This window comes from Leptinotarsa decemlineata, unplaced genomic scaffold (assembly GCF_025532065.1).
Source record: "Leptinotarsa decemlineata unplaced genomic scaffold, Ldec_3_MD MMD2_tig00000505_RagTag_RagTag, whole genome shotgun sequence".
In the NCBI taxonomy this organism is placed as follows: Eukaryota; Metazoa; Arthropoda; class Insecta; order Coleoptera; family Chrysomelidae; genus Leptinotarsa; species Leptinotarsa decemlineata.
The window spans coordinates 13,004,000-13,024,044 of NW_027412549.1; the positions used below are offsets into that span (position 1 = coordinate 13,004,000).

Sequence of the window (20,045 nt, forward strand, 5' to 3'; positions counted from 1 at the left end):
CTAAAAATGAACTTTCTTTTTTAAAACGCAATAATTTGTATGAAGGTACCTACTAACGAAAATTACAACCGTATATTCCTCTAACCCAGAAAAAAGTAATAAGGATAAAAATTTCAAAGAGGTAGCTTTGTGACTAATGAGTCGCATATGTTCATATTGATACAAAAAAAACTTTTTTTTACCAGAACAAAAATGCTGTTTTTTAGATTACTAAAACTGGTTAGCGATACCATCATCGCGAAACGCGCTTTGAGAGATATCATTATTGTTCCGGTGGAGAAAAGTGTTATCGATGGATTTATTTCAAGTCTGAAGTTCCAAATTCCGAAACCAAAAAAGTTTGATGTTACTATTGATCCTGAATATATATATATATATATATATATATATATATATATATATATATATATATATACAAAGAGAGACTTTATCGAGTGGGTATATATATATATATATATATATATATATATATATATATATATATATATATATATATATATACAAAGAGAGACTTTATCGAGTGGGTATATATATATATATCCACTGACAGTGAACTAGAAAATGTCACTATTACATTTCAAATTATTTTTACTTTTTGCTTTTCGACAAAAAATTCATCCACTTCGCCCCTCATGCATATGACCCTCTAATTCACTTGAAGATTATTTCAGACAGAGTATATTTCAGACAGAATAAGAATAATATATCAATTAATATCTCCAGTACATTTCTGAAATTTTTCTGCCAAAACTTGCAGTCTCGAACTGAATTCGACATTGAACTATTTTTTGAGGTTTAAAAACAAATATTTCGTTGTTTTTTAAATTAGTTCTTTTGAAGAAATGAAATTATTATATATCCAAAATGATAATGAAAATTTCTTCGGCACGTATAAATATTTTCACTCCATAACGAAATATTATCTATGTATGCAATAAAAATTATTCTACAGATTTTAATTATACGCATATATCTAAAATGTTTACGCCCTGTATACTGAGTTACTCTTGGTACAATAACATGAGTTAGTTAAAAATGATACAAATCAATATTCTTATATTACGTTTTGCTGAATTAAATGTTAAGTTTTTCTTTTTTGTGTGAAGAAATTAATATTAATCAGTGACAATGTTCAGTCAGAAGTGTCACATATATTTAACAATATAACCATTACGTTACATAATTAACAATTCGTTTTCTTTAATTAAACAGTCCTTTTTATATTTCAAGCAGATCAATGATTCATTTCGTATTATACTACTAACACACATGGTGAAATTTGAGGGCATTGCTTAAAAACCATTTGTCATTGAATTTACACACTGGATATGAGAAAAGCTATGAACTCAAATAAATAGTGACTTGATTGATGTAACAGCTACTACGTGGTAGAAGATCATCATAAAAACTGAGAAATAAAACTTTCTTTGTGTTCTACCACTTTTATTTGTAACTGATGTTACTGCAGTTTCGTTCTATAAGGACATTTTTAAACAATTATAATATCAAAATTATAAAAACAGTTTATTGCAACTGTTTGAAAATATTATCATATGACTTAACTGCAGTAACATTACTTACGAATGAAAATGGTAAAAATATAGAATTTTTTTTTTAATTTTTGGAATGAATAGTCTTTGTCCATTTTGCAATTGGAGAAATAATAACGAACAGTTTGTTTGGTAATGATTTTAATCAAGCTTTATAAAGCTGACTCAGATTTCATATTATAAAAGGCTATTTCTACAAATTCCATTCATAGTGTAATTTTTGAATCCATGAGAGAATACATTTTGTAAAGATATAGTAAAATAGTGTTTCAATTACAGTTGAACTTGAAACTTACTTTTTTTTCACATTAGACCAAGTTGGTTAGTGTCCTCTGTATGAAGAGATCACTTCATTCACCATAGATTTTGTGCAAAAATAATAAAAAAAAATAAAAATAAAGATGATTCAATCACATCTTGAATTCCACGCGTATATTTTTTTAATGTTCCTTGGTTTCTAAATTTCATTTTTAACTTTTGAGTAGTTGAATTGAACAACTCAATGTTGTTTTTATATTTTGATAGAGTTGATCACCGATATTTTAGGTTTCCATAGAGAAGACGATATTATTGGTTGTGTTTTGAAAACTCCATGGATGTTTCAAATTTTTTTTTGTATTCTCAATATTTTTCCAATGTCATCGATACTATGTTTAGTGAAAAATACTATCATAGTTTATCGATTTGCTGACGGGACTTCCTCTATTTGAGTGGTTCAGATGATTTTGTTTCGCTTTTGTGTTATTCTATCGCAACTTAAAACATACAGACTTGTATTTGAACATATACCAAATATTACTATCACGAATCCATAGACAAAATATATTCATTTTGCCATTAACAGAATCAAACTGTATAGACAAAAGAAACGCTACAAACTGGCATATTGTTTTTACAGCATTATTTCCAAATCAGATAGGTATTAAATTATTTTTGATTGAGAAACACTTGAATGAGATGCAGCATCATATCGGAAAACAAGAAAATATCTATAAATAAGAAGTTCCCAAAGAGTTCAACCGTTCAAATAATAGTAATCAGAAAACAATATGAGTATGAATTTTAATTACCACCTATATAACATTTTGAGGAAACCAATCACTGTCTACTTTGTGCCTGATTATTATCATCCACACAAATCAGAAAGCAACATCGAGAAATTTAAGTAGAAGGTAGCATCGACGAATCATCAAGCTTCTCGTTTTTGTTTGTATTGAAATAAAAAATTCAGACACCTTTCATAACGAAGGACCATTAACGATTTTTGATAATATCGACTGAAACGTTGGAAAAACCTCTGAAATTAGCGAACTACAAACAAATAAATAAACCATCCCTGAAAAGTACCGATCACTTCCGAAGATGTTCTGATATGTATTCGTAACATATTTGGAACAGGTAACGTTGCAATTTTGGGGAAAGAATGAAAGTAAATATGACTGAATATATGATCTCAATCTTGCTTCTCCACTTTTCATAATTATTGAATAGTTTTTATAGGCGTAACATAAAATTATTTGTTTTTTGAGTGTATTCACTCGTGGATTCTGATTCTGTCATAGTCTGTGTGAATATTCTTAATAAGAGCATATGTAATCTGAGTAGCAAAACTAAAAATGGCTTCAAAATACGTTTTAGCAAAGCCGCTCAAACCCCGGAAACTTCCCACAGCACTATATACTCAAACACCGTATCATACAAACAGTCAGGTTTTTTATCAGAAAAGAAGGCCATATCGTAAGCCTTTCTTTGTCTTGGCCTTATTGCTGATTGTACGTATTGTGTATCTCCAGGCCTGTGCTGGTTTCTATCAGAGACTTACGCGATGCGCTAAATTCAGCCATATTGTGATCTCTGGCCTTGCGCGGGAGTGTGGTAGAGGTCGGCTCTATACTACTGTCTCTTGGCTTCCATATGGGCGACCCTATAAAAACAATATTGGATCAGTTTTTGAAATTAAGGTGAGTGGTACTTTCGCTTCACACTATGAGTTCACGAGTTAATTTTGTGAGCATATTGCGTTCAGATATGATATTTGAAGGAATTGAAGTGTTATTATTTCTCAACTCGTTGAGAATTTTTATTCAATTTTCCCCACAACCTTTTTTTCTCATAAGCATACACACATTTCACAGCAACAGAGACAATAGAGGTGCATAGTGAAAAGGTCAAATCAAATATAATTCGTAAATCTTATTTAATCAAAACTGTCCATGGACACAAAATGACAAAATTCAAAAAAACAAAGTTTTCAAGATGGCGATACCAAGATGCCGAAGCTCCCAAAAGTATGACATTTTCGAATAATCGAGTATTAACCGATTAAATTTATGATAAAGAACCACAATGGATATTTGATAGAAATATTTTATTGTGTATTTGACCTCCTGCAATCGTCTAACCTGATATGTAGATGAGTTATACTAAAACGTTCAATTCAATTCCGAACATTATTAATAATGTTCTTAGTACACGTTACCTCACGATTGAGCTCACGTCCTGAAGCAGCTGAAGCCAATTTCAAGCAAACCAAGTTTGAATTTGACAGGTAAAATTGAACCCTCTGACGTAAAATCAATCTGATGAAAACACTTTTTCTGCACTAGAACCAAAACACTGTCTCTTGGCGAGTATTTCGCTAAACAAGTTAGCATTATCAGGAGATGATTGAGTGCTTTTTTCAGATTCAAGTTTGAATTTGTTTCACTGTATGCGCCTACTCAGACCCCGAGGAGTTATGTATCAACTTTTGTTCTTTCAGATGCTGAAGATTTTGTATACTTTATTACACTATGAAACAATCGATAGTCTATGGAGAAAACACTTTTTTTCTGAGATGTTTCAAACTCGAACAGGCTGCGGCGATTTGAGTTACATTAAGACGTCCAAAACAAACAGTGTAACTGCAGTTCAGAAGTTTCAGGTCTACCATTGATTACATTAAGACGGTCAGTTATATTTAGTTTATCGACGTAACCAATGTCGAAGGAAACTAGATTCGACGAGAGCACCATCTTCTTACGTGCAATCTCAGTTTCATTTAGGTACCAACTGAGTTCAATGAATGATAAGTTTCATAAGGAGTTCTACCGAATCCACATACCGTAAAGTATATACTCGTGGTTGACATAGTAGAGTGATGAACAGACCTGTTCAAAAACAATTTTGTTTCTAGATCTGAAGTGTTTCCAGGAAAATATTTTGTCAACTGGTTTACGGAAGATAGCTTGACTTAATACATGATAAACTATTGTGTTCGAATATCCATAATGATTCTGAATTGTGTATCTTGAATACGAATATTCGGTAGGAACTTTAGGTTATCAAACTTCTGCCCAAAGTTAATGTGATCAGGTTCTTGGTTGTACACTTCTTAAGAGTATTTTTCACTTATTCGAGGAGGTGTGTTTCTTATTATTTTAGAGACTTTTCTTAATTAGAAATTGTGTTGCAATACATAACTTTAATACAATAATTAGCAAGAATTCATTTAATGACCCTCCTACGGAAGAGAATGTAATTTGGTTGTTAGAAATTTGAATTAGTTATATCCTGATAAGGCTAACTTGATTAGCGATACACGCATGAAAAAACTGATTTATACTCTTTGAAACCACTGAAGAGTCCAATTAGTCAATCGGTAGTCGTGGGTGCTTTGTTCACTCGCTCAACCGCCGTGTTGCTCGGTGGTACGAGCCCCAGGCGGAACGATCGATTTCCACCCGTATTAGGAATCACATGTTAAAAGGTAAGACCTCATTAGTCCTTAGCTCGCACAAGTTTCGACTTCTGTCAGTAGGAGTGCGAGAGCTGGTTAACGGAAAAACTGATTTTTCAAACAGAATTTGTCGTATTCACAAATTATGCCTATAAATGGAAACATTATTGAAAGAAAGGAAATTTCTTTACTTAGCTTTCTTCAGATGATGAACATTTAGCAGTAATTTTTTGGGGTGAACTCTTTAGTTTGCCCTTTATCACACTTCAGTAGATTCTCTACTGCTTTGCTTATTTTCCAGATTATGGAAGGTGATGAACCCATAAAAGCAATAAGAGAAGTGTTCTGGGGTACAAAATATTTTTCACCAAAAGCAATACACTCGTAGTTCAAAGTGTCTAAAGTTTCACATCAATTTGCCGAAATGTCTGTATACATTAATCGATTTCCTTCGAAAGAAACTTCATTTTTTTTTCGATTTTTAACTTCAATTGGATTCATATGAAATATAGTTACAGATATTCTCATGTGATTTTGTCTTTGAGTTATTGAATAATGCGATGAGACTATCATATTCCTATTCTTTTTCACTATTTTTCATAATGAGTATTTATATTTTATAACTGATTTTTCAATAACTTTTGTACATAATATTAGTTATACCATATTGAACAATCAATTGATTGGTTTTGAACTTTTTGATAATTAACCATATGAATTGAAAAATTTCACTGAAATAAATTTTGAAATATATTTTCAGTTTGGAATTATTATTATATTACCAATGTTTTATATATTCAATATATTGTTATTTGAAATGAAATTTGAACTTTCTCCTAATATTTTCTATATTGGTAATTTCTTTCCTACTATAAACATTATATTAATATATTTATCATTATTCCTTCTATATTTCTATTCTTGGGTTGGATGATTTCTGTATGAGGAGACAACTGATTTTCTGTTAGCCCTAATGATGATATTGTTACGTTTTTACCCGTGGGTTGAACAATAATTGACTACACTGAATAATCAAACTTAACTTTATTTCACTTTAAATACAAAAAACACTTCAACTAAAACTTCAACTATTATTTGAATGTCTATCGCCTTATTAGATCATTTCGCACTATTAATCAAAAATAGTATGAAACCTTTCAATATATTTCGCCCCTACTTATTACCTGCTGTGGTTCGTTATTCAAATAAAATCCTGAATATTTGTGAGTTCAATATTCTCCTGTATCCCTGTTTTGAGAAGTATAATTCCCTCTAATGAGTTAAAGATATTTTTATCTTTATCAAGATTTCCTATCATAAAGTCATATACCATCATAAGCTCTTTCGAAATTCAAATTTCTTCAAAATCTGTTTTCCATTTAAATGTGTTCATGTGTTATTGTTGTATTTGTTCATTTTATTACCAATGTTTATGATGTTAGTTCGTGAAACTAACTGGGGTGTGAAGCAAAGTACCTTGAAAAATCTAAACATAAATAGGGTCGATCGAAGTCCAACAGACATTAGGCATCACTAAGTGAACTACAGCAAAGCGGGGGTGCTACGGTAAATCAGAAAAAATCATAAGACTAAGTAAACCTGGGAGTGGCAGCATTCAGAACGTCATTTACTATCTAATAAGTCTTCAACACTTTATTTCGTCACTGCTGTCGCCGCTGAAACGAGTTAAAACGAAGCTGTTGCTTCTTCTACGACTAAAGTAATTATGCTTATGCTATCCGGGTTGTTCCGTTTTCCCGGACAAATAACATTCTACACACGTTGGAGCTTCTATGCTCAGAGACTTCGTAGGTTGCTTGAGGGATGACTTAATTTTTCTAGGACTTTTACCTGCATTTTCGTTAGGCTTAGGACTAGTGTCCCTAAATTTTCTAGGAGTCTTGGGACTAGACTTTCTGGAATCTCTTGGACTGATACTTTCGGAACGTTTAGCGGTTTTATTAGGACTGGATCGCCTTGAATGGTTAGGACTGGATCTTCTGGAGTGATTAGGGGTGGATTTACGTGAATGATTAGGACTGTAGTCTCTTTTAATGGCACCACTATTTCTATTATTATCTTTTCTGTTGGTAATTGTTTCTTTTAGAGAGAATTCACTAACCGAACTGTGAACTTCCGCCATTATGGTTTTGATATTGTTCTTACCTAGTTCTTCTACGTGCATCGGTTGAAATGTTTCTGGAGCATGGGAGGATTGTATTAGTCTTGCTTGACTACCGGTACTACCAGCGGATAGAGTTGAGGTGGTACTGAAATTCATACGATTTTAACAATCTGCTTTTAAAATAACACTGAGAAAATTTCTAATTCCATAATTAGCTTGATCGATCCATATTTTCAATTTTTATGGGTACACTTTCACTCAATCAAGATTGAATATAAGCGATACTTCGTTGAGAATTTTCATGAACTGGAGATAATCAGTTTAAGGTTGAGGTTATATCATCTCACTTCTACGAATGAGTTCAATATGTGAAGATATTTTTTTGAAAATGTATTGTCTTCTTGAATTGGAATAAACTGCAAATACTAAAGATTGACAACAAGTATGATATTGAAAAAATTCAAATTTAAATAGAAATTAAGTTTCAAGCTGTAAATATTCATGTAGTAATTTTTCCAACTACTATTTATACAGAAGTAAAGTCTAGTAAATCAAAATTTCCATGCTTCATCTAAAGAAGAGAAGGAATGCATTTTTCTTTGAATTATTTGGCGTATAAATTTGTGAATGTAGCTGTTACAATGTGCTAGGAGATCATCATGAAAAATGAGAAATAAAACTTTCTATGTTTTTATACCACTTGTATTTGTAACTAACGTTACTGCAGTTTAGTCATATGGGGACATTTTCAAATAAATACATTTTCAAAATTCTTTTGAAAATGTCCTTATAGGATCTAGTTTTATTTCTCATTTTTTAAAATAAATATATTTGTATCTTTTAATAGCAGCTTATATTGATTACGGTATTTTTTGTTCAAAAAATATAACAACGCGATACAACCATACTTTTTATGAAGTAAACACATCAAACAGTGTATTTATCAGGAAAAGTATATTTCGAAATTTTTAATTTTTAGTACCAACTAAGATTGAATATGTTCTGTTTCACACCTTATTTGATTTTATGATTATTTTGTTGTTCATGTGCAATTGCAATCTACTACAAATTTTCAGTATGAGAAGTATTCCTCATATGCAAGTAAAAAGACAAGTGACGTTTTCATTAAGAAGTGAGAACAAGGATAACAAGGAAAAATACAAAAATCAGTAAATCAGCTTTCAAGAAATTACTTGAACTTTTTGTATCAGTAAAAACGTATTAGTTCTAATAATTGCCAGAAAGGCACTTGAATTTCAAAAAAAAAAAGGAAATAGGTCTTGGTCGCTGTACTCTTCAATGGTTATCGAGTGAAGAACGTTTCGAATGAGTTTTGGAGATGAAAATATTCCCAGTAATAATTCAAAACGCATAGATTCAGTAAAAACGTTTTTCTTTACTTTCAATGATAATCAGGGTTACGGTAATGACAAAAGTGTTTACTGTTATTTTGTGTCAGAAACAAATGAATTTTTTTTTATAACTGATTAAAGCATTCAGACACTTTCAATTTGAGTGAAAGTGTAATCGATGATTTCCAAATTAAAAAGAGATCGACATTTATATTGTATTATCGATTTAAAAATCGAAACAGTTTGTGAAATAGTGCTCATCAGAAAACGCGAGAAAAATAATGGAAATGCTAACTACAGAATGATAATTATCATCAAAAGCATATTGAAACAGAATAAAATAATATAAATAATATAAATTAACAAAAAAATCACTGAGAGTGTTGGATTTTTAATATTACTGGAATAACTTTCACCATTCCTGGAACGCAATATCTGATTTTCTCAAATACTTAATATTTCATATGACATGTACTAAGTCTATTATGTCATAGTCTAGTACCGATCAATATTGAAAAATAACTTTCAGATGCAGCTATTTATGACTAGGAATACATGTATTTTTCTAAGTGCAATTCTAAAATCATATTTTGATGATTATCCATAACCATGATGGTTCTTGACTTACCTTAAAGTTAAATGATTTGGAGTCTTTCCCAAGGTAGCTTTTGGTTTAATTACACCTGTCTGAGAATCGTCTTCTCCCTCTGATTTATTACTCGCATCATTTTTATCATGGTCGGGCCTTTTCAGTGGATCTGAACATGTCATGAAACAAAAAAAGTTGATCGAAAGGAGATGCAAGTAATCGCGTAATAGATTCTAAATTAGTTTTGTTAATACCCGTTTATTAAATGGGTAGATAAAAGTTGAATTTGACAAAAATGTGATATTCAACAAACGATCAATGAGTACCTTTTTTTGTTTCTATTGTGGCTGTAGATAAAACCACGAAAAGAACTGTAAGTATCCGGCTATTCGAAAACAAGAGAGATTGTTGCTTCGGGCATATTGACAAAAAAAGGTGTAGCCTAATATAAACTCAAGGAGGCACTCATGTTATCGCGTTAGATCTAAGTGTTCTACAGAAATAATATTCATGATTATTTAGGAAAGCAATTGAAACGTGAAAACACGAAGACGAATTCAACCGATCACGTGAAGGTTTCCCTATACGCCGATGATACGGCTCTCCTCGCTTCTTCCATGGGACGGGGGTTGGCGGTCGTCTACATGCAACGCGCATTGGACGATCTCGAACGCTGGTACTTACAGTGGAAGATTCGGGTGAACCCAGAAAAAACCCAGGCGATAGATTTGGGGAGGCGCAACGTTTCTCCAGACACAAGAGTCACGATCTCAGGCAGGGAGATCGAATGGCAAACGCGAGTCAAATACCTAGGTCGTTGGGTAGACCGCCGACTCACCTGGGTAAATCACGTTGAGTACATCAAGGACAGAGTACAAATGAGGGTAGCCAAACTCTATCCTCTGATAAATCGAAAGTCTAAACTCAATCTTAAGAACAAGATTTTAATATACAACACGATGTTCAAGCCTGTCATAATGTATGCTTCAGGTGCTTGGGGACAAACCGCTCCGACAAATCTCTCCATTCTGGAGAGATTGCAAAACAAACTTCTTAGGATGCTGGTGAATGCTCCATGGTTCGTGCGGAATGGAGCTATCCGCAGAGATTTGAAGCTGTTAACCATACAGCAGTCCATTCAGTTGAGGAATCAGAGAGTTTTCGAGTCAGCGGAAACTCATGATAACCCATTAGATAGGGAAGCTGTAGATTACACTATAGACGACCCCACTCGATTCAGAAGGCCCCGTCGCTCGGCTGAGTGAAGGCCCCACGACGTCTGTTAAAATGAACAGTTTGTTCATCAATACCCCAGTCAGGAAGGGGTACACAAGGCCAGAGCGGCATAGATGTCATTGACCTTTATGCCGTTACCAAAAAACACTTTAAGTTATGAACCACTCGTCCTCCTGGCGAGAGACAGTCGAAAGGGTACGGGAAGAGATTTTCAACCTGAACAAAATCAAGATGGATTTCGTCTGAATTGTATCACGGCTAAGCATAGACGTCATGGCAATACAGAAACAAGGCTACGAAGTAATAAGAACGTCCGCATCCCAGGATACACAATATAGGACAGACAGGCCAGGGGGCGCCAATACTACGGAAATGGAAGTACTAGATGAAGGATCGTTAGACCACAACCCCATCCTATTTACAATAGGAAGAGGAAGAGGAAGAGGAAGAGGAAGAGGAAGAACGGTACGAAGACTGAGACGACAAAGAATGGACAACGCGCAACTCCTTGCCCCAACATCTCCCAGGAAAGTAAAATATATTGTACGACGTCTAGCTACTCGGGAAGCCCCAGTCCCGGACCGAATAACAAACCTATCACGCAAGGGTATAGCGGTTATCCACATCCCGAAGCCAAAGAAGAACCACCTATTTCCAGACAACTACAGGCCAATCAGCTTAACTCTTTCCTTAAGCAAAGTGGCGGAACGTGTCATCTCGAAAAGATTAGAGGACCAAACCAGTGAACTAGGAATCCTACCAGATGAACAGTTTGGTTTCAGATCAGAACACTCGACAGAGCTGCAAGTCCTGAGGGCAGTTAACTTTGCGACGGAAGGCTTCAACCTCGGCAAAGGATACAACACCAGAGCAATTTTCTTAGACGTCTCCAAGGCGTTCGACAGAGTTTGGCATGACGGACTTCTGGCCAAAATGGGCAGTTTGGGCTACACGAAACAAATAGTAGGATTATTCGAGTCTTTTCTAGCTGACAGGCGATGTCGCTGCAGAGTAGGACAAGAACTCTCAACCATGCGACTACACGTGACCAAGCCAAAGAACAACTTTAACAAGTTGGCTCTCTACGCGGACGACACAGTTCTGCTGGCGAGATCAACAAGCCTTGCGCACGTCACTAGATACTGGCAGCAACAGGCAGATATTATAAACCTTGACAAGAGTCAGGCGATACTGTTCACCTGGAGGCGGGCACATACGGAAGGAAACGTCACCTTCAACGGACAAGAGATTCCGTGGACCAACCAAGCTAGATACCTGGGAGTCGCTCTAGAAAAAAGATTAACAATTAGGTCTTATGTACGCCAGATGATAAAAATGGCGAGATCTGACCGATAAAACCTATTACCAATAATAGGTCGAAGAAGCAACATGGGACTGAAAGTGAAGCTGCTGATGATGGAGACCGTACTCCTGTATACCTGCACTGCCTGGGGCCAGTGCGCAGCGACATACAAAAGACAGGTCCAGTCGTTTATGAACGCGTGCGTAAGGGCCGCCGTAAACGCTCGAAGATATGTACCGAATAGGTACTTATTACGGGATCTAGACCTGAACATACACTACGTAGACGCATATATGAGACAACACGCAAAAGACGCGTTTGACAGAATTCGAGCGCACGACAATCAAGCGCTACGCGATCTACACTGTATACGAAACCAGGCACATGAAAACCTGCAGACTGACACCGAATCAATCTATTCCGGTCCGTCAGCTCTATCAGTTCTTCACGGCATTCCTGTATACCAGTCTCGCCAACGAATAGTAAAATGAACATGTTTGGTTTGGTACCACTTGTACCTGGACCAAATATCCTTGCGAAAATGAGGAAATTGTATAAGTGATATGACATGAATGTTCCAAAAGAAATGACGCAATTAGAATCAAGAAAATATGCAGTGTTCGACTGAGCACATCCGTATCAATTATCTAAAGGTGAGAGAGGTGTAACTGTGTGATTAATTTGTCTACCAATGATGTTACTTATTCCACCTGAGTAGCCAAAATCATGTGAAATATCACAGTAAATTTTATAGTTTCTATCTGAGATATCTCCTGGAACAACTGATGCTTCATATTTCATTTCAAGTGGTCCTCATGATATCATGGTGCTTATCTGACTTTCAATTGAGTTTCAGATGTCTCAGATTTTGGTTACAGTTCATGAGTATGAGAATATGAGAAAAATGTCAAAGTAAAGTAAAATGAGTTAATTAATATAACTGAATGATGGAGATTATACAAATTTATTAAAAATCACATCACCGGCACCGGGGAGATTTGAGTGTCCTTATTGATGGCGTTGTTGAAAATGATCTTACTTATTCAATTGATTACCTATACATTTTCAAATTGTGCACAGAAATTCAAATCATGTTTAATATTACCTGCAGCATCTCCAACAGTTTTACATCTAGTCCTAAAACTTCCACTTGGTGGCTCATCTGTTTCTTGGCTTATATTGTCGTAATCGATATTACCAGCAGAATGTCTTTGAGAGGTTCTCACTTTCTTCACTTTTCCTAGCGTGTGTGATCCCTGAACTATTACTGTTTTTACCCTGTCTGGTCTTTCGAGAGTATGGCTAGTGCTATGACTTGTCTTGTGACCTGTGACTAGAAGTATTCCTGGGCCCGTTCCTGGTTTTGTGGAAGGTATCGACATGTTTCGAACAGATTCTCTTATGATTTGTCGTATCGTTTTCAAGAAGGCATTTCGGAAATCGGCAGTGCTGAAAGAGACCATTATGAACACGACAATTTTGAAATGATTTTAAAGCTATTTTCACCAATTTTCATAAATATTTGAAAACGGTAATCATTTGGAATGAAATACAAATAACAGGACCTGAAAATGTTGCATTTTTTTTCAATCAAGAATATTCTGAAAGTCGCCTTCGTAGTATCCAATGTTCCTCCTGTGGTTTTTGGAATATGGTATTGTTTGATGAATGAACAAAGATGTGTCATTTGTCATTGTGAAGAAATGAATTCATGCAACGGAAGTTGAACAAAGCGAACGAAGTACCGTTCTGAAATAATCGAAAGAAATTTTCAACAAATAAATGCATAAGTTTGCGAAAGGATGACAGGACGAAATTGTGGACACAGTTATGGCATGGATTCGTCGGTTTATGGTGTAGTTCTTTCATTTTATGTAATGGATATCAAGAAGTTACAGACCATCAATCATTTTGACATTCATAACTATATTATTTTTCTATTAGTTGTCGCTGAAGTATTATGTTATTAATTATTGAGACTTCCGAATAGTAACAATTCAATTATCATTGAAACAACTCAAAATTTATGACACATGCACTGAAAGTTGATTTTGTTGCGATTATTAAAATTAATTGTTTTTGTTGAGAACCTCAGATCAGTTCCTTATCCAGAATATCTAATACCATTTCCACTTGATCTTATGATAGTCTGTTCAGATTGTCCACAAGTCATACAAATCTGAGTTAGGTTTTGGGGTTGTACTCCATTTTCATATCCAAATCTTCATACTGCCTGATACCTCATATATGTAAGAGAAAATATCACTGACTCTAGAGGATTTTTTGTTTTTCTGAACAACCTGATTTCTTTATAATGATATTTTCATTTCGATAGTACAATTCGCAATACCCTTAAATGAAAACCAAGACAATTATAATTATGTTCAATGGTAATTCGAGGAAAGCTGTATACTTCTGGATAACATTTGGAAAAAAAAATAGTTTTAAAAGTTAGTTCCGCCGATATTCAAGCAAGTAAATCATGGAACCATGTGGGAATCACTGAAGAAGAAATAAAAAAAAATGTGATGAATCCTACAGATTCATATCGAAATAAACTTTGACGGTTCAATAGTTCATACAAATAGTTTAGATAAACGCCAACCGTGTCTCTCCTCACACACTGTGTTCGAGAACCATTACTCGACAATGATAATGAGGTCTAAGCGCCACGAGCGCGGTGAGCCAGACTGATCCTGAATTTTTGAAAATTTTCATTGTATCTCAAAAAGAAGATTAATAAGTAACATTTTCTTGTTTACTCTCTATTTTAATCACTTACTGTTTCATATCATCAGTCTCCATTCGAAGGTGGACTCTGTCAGTCATCCTTCGTAAAGGCATACAATTATTGAAATATTGTAAGAATATAATCTAAAAAATCTTTCATTTTTTCATATTCATTTTAAGACATTTTCACAGTAATTGATTTTCGACACCTTTCATATTTTATTTGACATTTTCAAAAGCTGGTTAAGAAAAGTGAATCTGATTTAAACGATGTTAAGGACAGTTGGGAAGTTTCTTGCAACAGAAAGTTGTTCTTACTGCAGAATCTATGGAAAATTACAACTTCCCAGATAATCTGAAAAAAATCCTAGTGTAAGGAAGTATTCCAAAAAAATATTTAAAGATGTTTCAACTTGTTATCAAATATATTACGTCATACAGACTTTTTTGAAATCTGAAACTCCATTTTGGGAATATTTTTGTAACGTTTTTACTTGTGAATGTTTTTGTAGATTCTGTACTGATTTTTTGTGAAACACTACTCAATTGCCCTCATAGAGCTCAATAAATGACTTGAACAAAATCTGGAGAATGTAGGTTTTCACGGTTGGCGTCAATGTTTTGAGTGGTTTACGGGTTTTGCCGTGGTTAGTTGACATGTCAGGAAGAGTACTTTGGAGAAAATTTCCATTGTTCATAAGAAATCATTGAAAGGTCTGTATCGCCTTCCATATAATACTCAAAAGAACGAATTATATGCAGTAACAATTTTTCTTTCGAGAGAAAATTTCATGATGTAGGTACATACTCAAAATTGTGTAGTTGTTGATTAACACAGCAATGAAATATAATAATACATTAACAAGAATTTCAAAACATAATTATGAAACCAGACAACATAATCTATTGCAAGATGTACAGTTGGACAAAAAAAGATGTACTCGCCATTCACTTACATATTATGGAAATTACGTGAGATTTAAAATATTATTAAAAACTTGTAATAAACATTAAATTTATTTTCTTCTGCTAGTTGACTACTTTACAAAAATCAGTAACACCATCCATGATAATACTTATGAAATTTTCACATTATCATTCTTTATTTAAGAGGCGTTTCGTTACACGGTAGCTTCATCAGTTAGACTGGAGTCTAAAAGAATCTAACGCGTCTAAAATGAAATTAATAGTGAGAAAATTTCATAACTATTATCATGGATAGTGACTTTCGATTTTTCCCAATCTACTTTTTTTTCCACGAGTTTTTGAAACTCTCTGAAATTTTTCCATCAAGGCGACTTGAGAAAATGTTTTCGAATGGAACATCACAGAAATGTTTGGTTACTACGCTCGTTACAAAATGATAATTTCAATTGAATTGCAATGAATAAGAAATCCACATACGTTACAGCATTGTAAGAAATACGAAATATCCTTCGATACGATATCTTACCTATTCGAGAGAACGTAGACTTTCTCTGATCTCCTTTGTAATTGATTTCTTAAGTGTATCAATTCCCACAGGAAATGAGAATCCATATCCTTCGCCGAAGAAGCCCTCACTTGAACTTCCGTTACTGGAATCAGCACCTGATACCTAATTATTTCTACTTCGGATGAAGAGCTCTTGCTCGAGACTCCCTGAAAAAGTAAAAGAAATGCATCATTTTGATTTAAATAAGTATGGAAATGGGTTGTATCTCTTCAGTTGAGTAATATTTAAGTGAAATTTAGTTGAGAAATTAGCTCATTAAAAAAAATTGAATGAAATTAGAGATTTTTCTCGTTGAGTGGTTGAATCCTGTGTGATTCTTAAGATTTTCAACTTCTGAGTTAACTCTTGAACTTGAAGCGTACTTGGTATGACATGCTTCAGTGCATATCTTTGATTGAATGTAGCTGACATTGCCATTGCAACACCGAAAATTAGTAAGTTGCTGGTTACTAGTAGATACTCTCCAAATTTTTCGCGATCTACAGGTATTCAAACCTACGACTGAGGTGGATATCATAAAATATAATGAGTTACCGGGCACAATGTTCTCGTTATGGTCGCAGCATATACTACAATACTGTATAGTAAATATATGCTACTATATAAAACAAAAAAAGATAAATAAAAATGTTATTGATCCTTTCAGTTATCGAAAACAGTAGATGAGACAAGTCAGTGTTACATGAAATTCAGTTGACAAACAAAAATTAGAACAGGACGAAACGAAACAATACGAAGTTATTACAATAATGATGGATTTAAGTTATGAAATCCTTTGATATATCAAAACAGAAAAGATTAGAATTCCTCAATAGTATAAAAGCATTCTCCGACTAAGGGTTCTTTAAGCTTACACTTAAAAAAACACCCGGGGATCCTGCGTAATATATGGTGAGAAAATATTCCACTGTATTATTGCGGTATATGCTGAGAGCTTATATTGAGAGGCCAACGAAAACACGGTGTCTGTTACCTCACCGACTTTGATAATGTCCACCGTCGTGGACTAATCGTCAGGTCTCGTAACTTATAGACGACGGCCAATAAACCCGGAAATAACTTTGACACAGTTATCTCTAGCCGTGAAAGTTTATCTTACTTGAATGTCATTCAGGAAAGTAATATCATGGGTAGCATATGGCATTCTCATGGCATTCCCTCAAGTGAGAAAACTCAGGAGGGTTATATAGATTGACCAATGTATATTAAATAACATGGACCAAGCTTGTAGAAAAAGTAATGGCTCAAGTAACGTCATAACAAACAAAAATGATGAAATTTCAATGTCGGAAAGATCGGAGATATGTGAATTGATTTGTGGATTTTGCCCCAACTCTCCCGGAGAAATCGGGAAAACCATTATAAAGGTTTTGATACCAATCTTAAAATGCTTAAAAATTACTCAATAATTAAATAGGAGTGAATTCATCTGTTGAAAAGGTGGGAATATTTCAATTAGGTTATGTATGAAAGTGGTTTTATTATGTGTGAATCATTAATCCATAATTGAATACTTTTCACATATAGGAATTGGGCAAATTTCGGATATGCATTTGGTTACCTCGTTGACAGGAAGATGGGGCGATGACAAACTTGTTGTTTGTTGTCCTCTTCAGCCTAGTTAGAGGAATGATACTCTGAAGGAATTCGATTTCAATTATCGGAGATCCTCGACTTTATGTTGATGATAGATACTACCTTGCACTAACGAGTTTCCAAACAGCCCGAAACCGGTCTGCAAGTGTGTTCCAATAATTGAAAATCTATTGCGGCAGTTGTATCGCCAACAGCATATGCAGGAATAACTGCATTGAACCTGTCGGATATAATCCAACACCCTTCGTGGTATTAGCCAGGGGAGTAGTTGATAGGTGTCAGTCCATCAACCTACAGTGTAGGGAGTTGAGACTGGCCTGAACGAATTGTTCCTTTAGATGATTTGAATAATTGAATAGTTAGAACAAAGTCATTTCAATTCCATCAATTGATTCTATATTTGAATTGGTATAGTTTAGTTTAGTACTCGTATTCAAAACGTCTGAGAAATAAGTTAGTCATGGATTCTCATCAAGAATCAAATATAACCAATGTTTTGTCATCAAATATCGAAAAACACCACTGTGAAACACTTATAATAACAATATGATACTCACCATCAGTTTCTTCTTCTGCCTCAATCGTTCCTTACAAAGGAAAACAACAGCAGTTTTGAAAACAAAACACATGGCGTGCAGCTCCAGACCTTTTTTGATTTTGCCTAGGAAGTCTGAGATGTTTAACCATTCTACACCCCCGTAGTACAATAAATCACCAGGGCTCAAATCTATTGACTGAAATTGACAATAATATTTGTCGGTGCGGTGCATACATACCATATTTTAAATTAATATATCGGTTCCTTCGAAATATCTCTCTCTTTTTGAATCGTAGGTTGAGTCATCAAAAATAATTTAAACATCAAGTTAGGTATATTTTGTATACGTATATCTTCAGATCGCGGGAACAGCTTCGAAATTTTTATCAATATCTGGAAAAATATTTGCTAAAATACTGAAAGGAGCTGGGTTTATGAAGAAAAATATTTTTGTGAATAGTTTTTCATTCAAAACTTCTTGATCTTTCAATTTTCATATTTCAATATAGAGAAATGGAAATTTTGAAAGAGAAGAACATCTTCAATCAGTGAAACAAATGTTGAATAAGAAGGTTCATCACCATCCAAATATTAATGTGGAGGTATGAATTTAACGAAAAACATTAGAATTATTCAAGTATAAATTTACATCTTTCATTGCTTGCCTCTATTTATTTAATGGAAAATGGTTGACACTTTAAAAGATGAGAATGTCGACATGCTCAAGAATAAATATACGGAAAATTCTCACAGTAAATCATGGCTTTCTTTTCATTTGGTTCAGAACGTTGCCTTGAGAGAAATCAAGGTAACATCATGAACCCTTTGACTGTAATGCGTCAACGTTACGAGCAAATCCGCAGTAGGTGAAACATTTTTATAATGAAGAAATTAGAAAATAGTTACGTTAATTGGGATTTTGAAATTAACTAATTGAAAGATTATGGTGATGCATTGTTGAAGTAGTGAAATAATGTATTGTTCAAACAATATGTTTGATATTTATATAAAAAATTTAGTTTCGCATGATTTTTTCTTAAGGATAAAACACAAACACTACAAACACTACCCAAAGAGCGGTGCCTATGCGAAAGTAGCAATTCTCGTTGGATTTGGATCGCTGGAGATTAAATTTATTTGGAAAAATGTTTTCAGGTAATTTATTTCATATAAACGCAGTTCTCCAAATGAAGAAATTGTTTGTATCAGTATGATAATAGTACATCTACGAAATTACGACTATAGTTCGAAACAATAATAATAATGATGAAAATGAATATTACTGGAGTTTTTTCCCAACACCAAATTTTCAACACCTCGACACGTGTTTCGATCACCAAGTGATCATCTTCAAAGAAGAAGATGAAAACAGCAGTAATATTCATTACTACACCAAAGGTTCCAAACAGTGCATCATAAGTAAAAATGATGAAAATGGTAATGATAGATAAGCACTGACACCTGAGGCCTTTGGTGAGTTGCGCCACCACTTACTCCAGGGACTGGTGCAAAACCGGAGCGACAGCCCAGGTGCACCCGGGAGAAAAAACACTATTCTCCCTCCTGTGCCGGCCGTGGGTCTATAGGGCTAACCACCCGGAAGACCCACCATGCTACTACAACACTCATAACATGCCACCAATGAAGTTGATCAAAACACGTAGGACGCTCCACAGAATTAGGCCCCTGAAGCCACAAGACCTGGCTTCTTTAGGGGTTCATAGTGTTTTTACAGAAGGGGCTGACATCTGTCAAATTCACACCACCGTATACAACGCCGTTCAATCGAGTTTCGAAACGGTTCGGTACACAA

At 34.3% G+C, this 20,045-nt stretch overlaps 2 protein-coding genes across 2 annotated transcripts in view; both read right to left on the reverse strand.

The window, feature by feature from the left end:
• Window positions 1-531: 531 nt before the first annotated feature.
• Window positions 532-20,045, reverse strand: part of sif (guanine nucleotide exchange factor still life) — a 653,408-nt gene continuing 633,894 nt past the window's right edge. The window contains 6 exon segments of the mRNA XM_074173996.1: window positions 532-3,474; window positions 7,435-7,538; window positions 9,374-9,503; window positions 12,979-13,322; window positions 16,057-16,244; window positions 18,252-18,428. Of these exon segments, the coding sequence (XP_074030097.1) occupies window positions 3,311-3,474; window positions 7,435-7,538; window positions 9,374-9,503; window positions 12,979-13,322; window positions 16,057-16,244; window positions 18,252-18,428 (1,107 nt within the window). The 3' untranslated portion in view covers window positions 532-3,310.
• On the reverse strand, window positions 4,716-7,428 carry LOC141481792 (uncharacterized). Its single transcript, XM_074173994.1, has one exon. It carries the CDS (start codon window positions 7,409-7,411, stop codon window positions 7,004-7,006), a length of 408 nt encoding a protein of 135 aa, XP_074030095.1. The 5' UTR covers window positions 7,412-7,428; the 3' UTR covers window positions 4,716-7,003.

What these genes read in the sequence shown, in the direction of transcription:
- LOC141481792 (XM_074173994.1), bottom strand. Translation starts at nt 7,411, where the DNA reads ATGGCGGAAGTTCACAGTTCGGTTAGTGAATTCTCTCTAAAAGAAACA.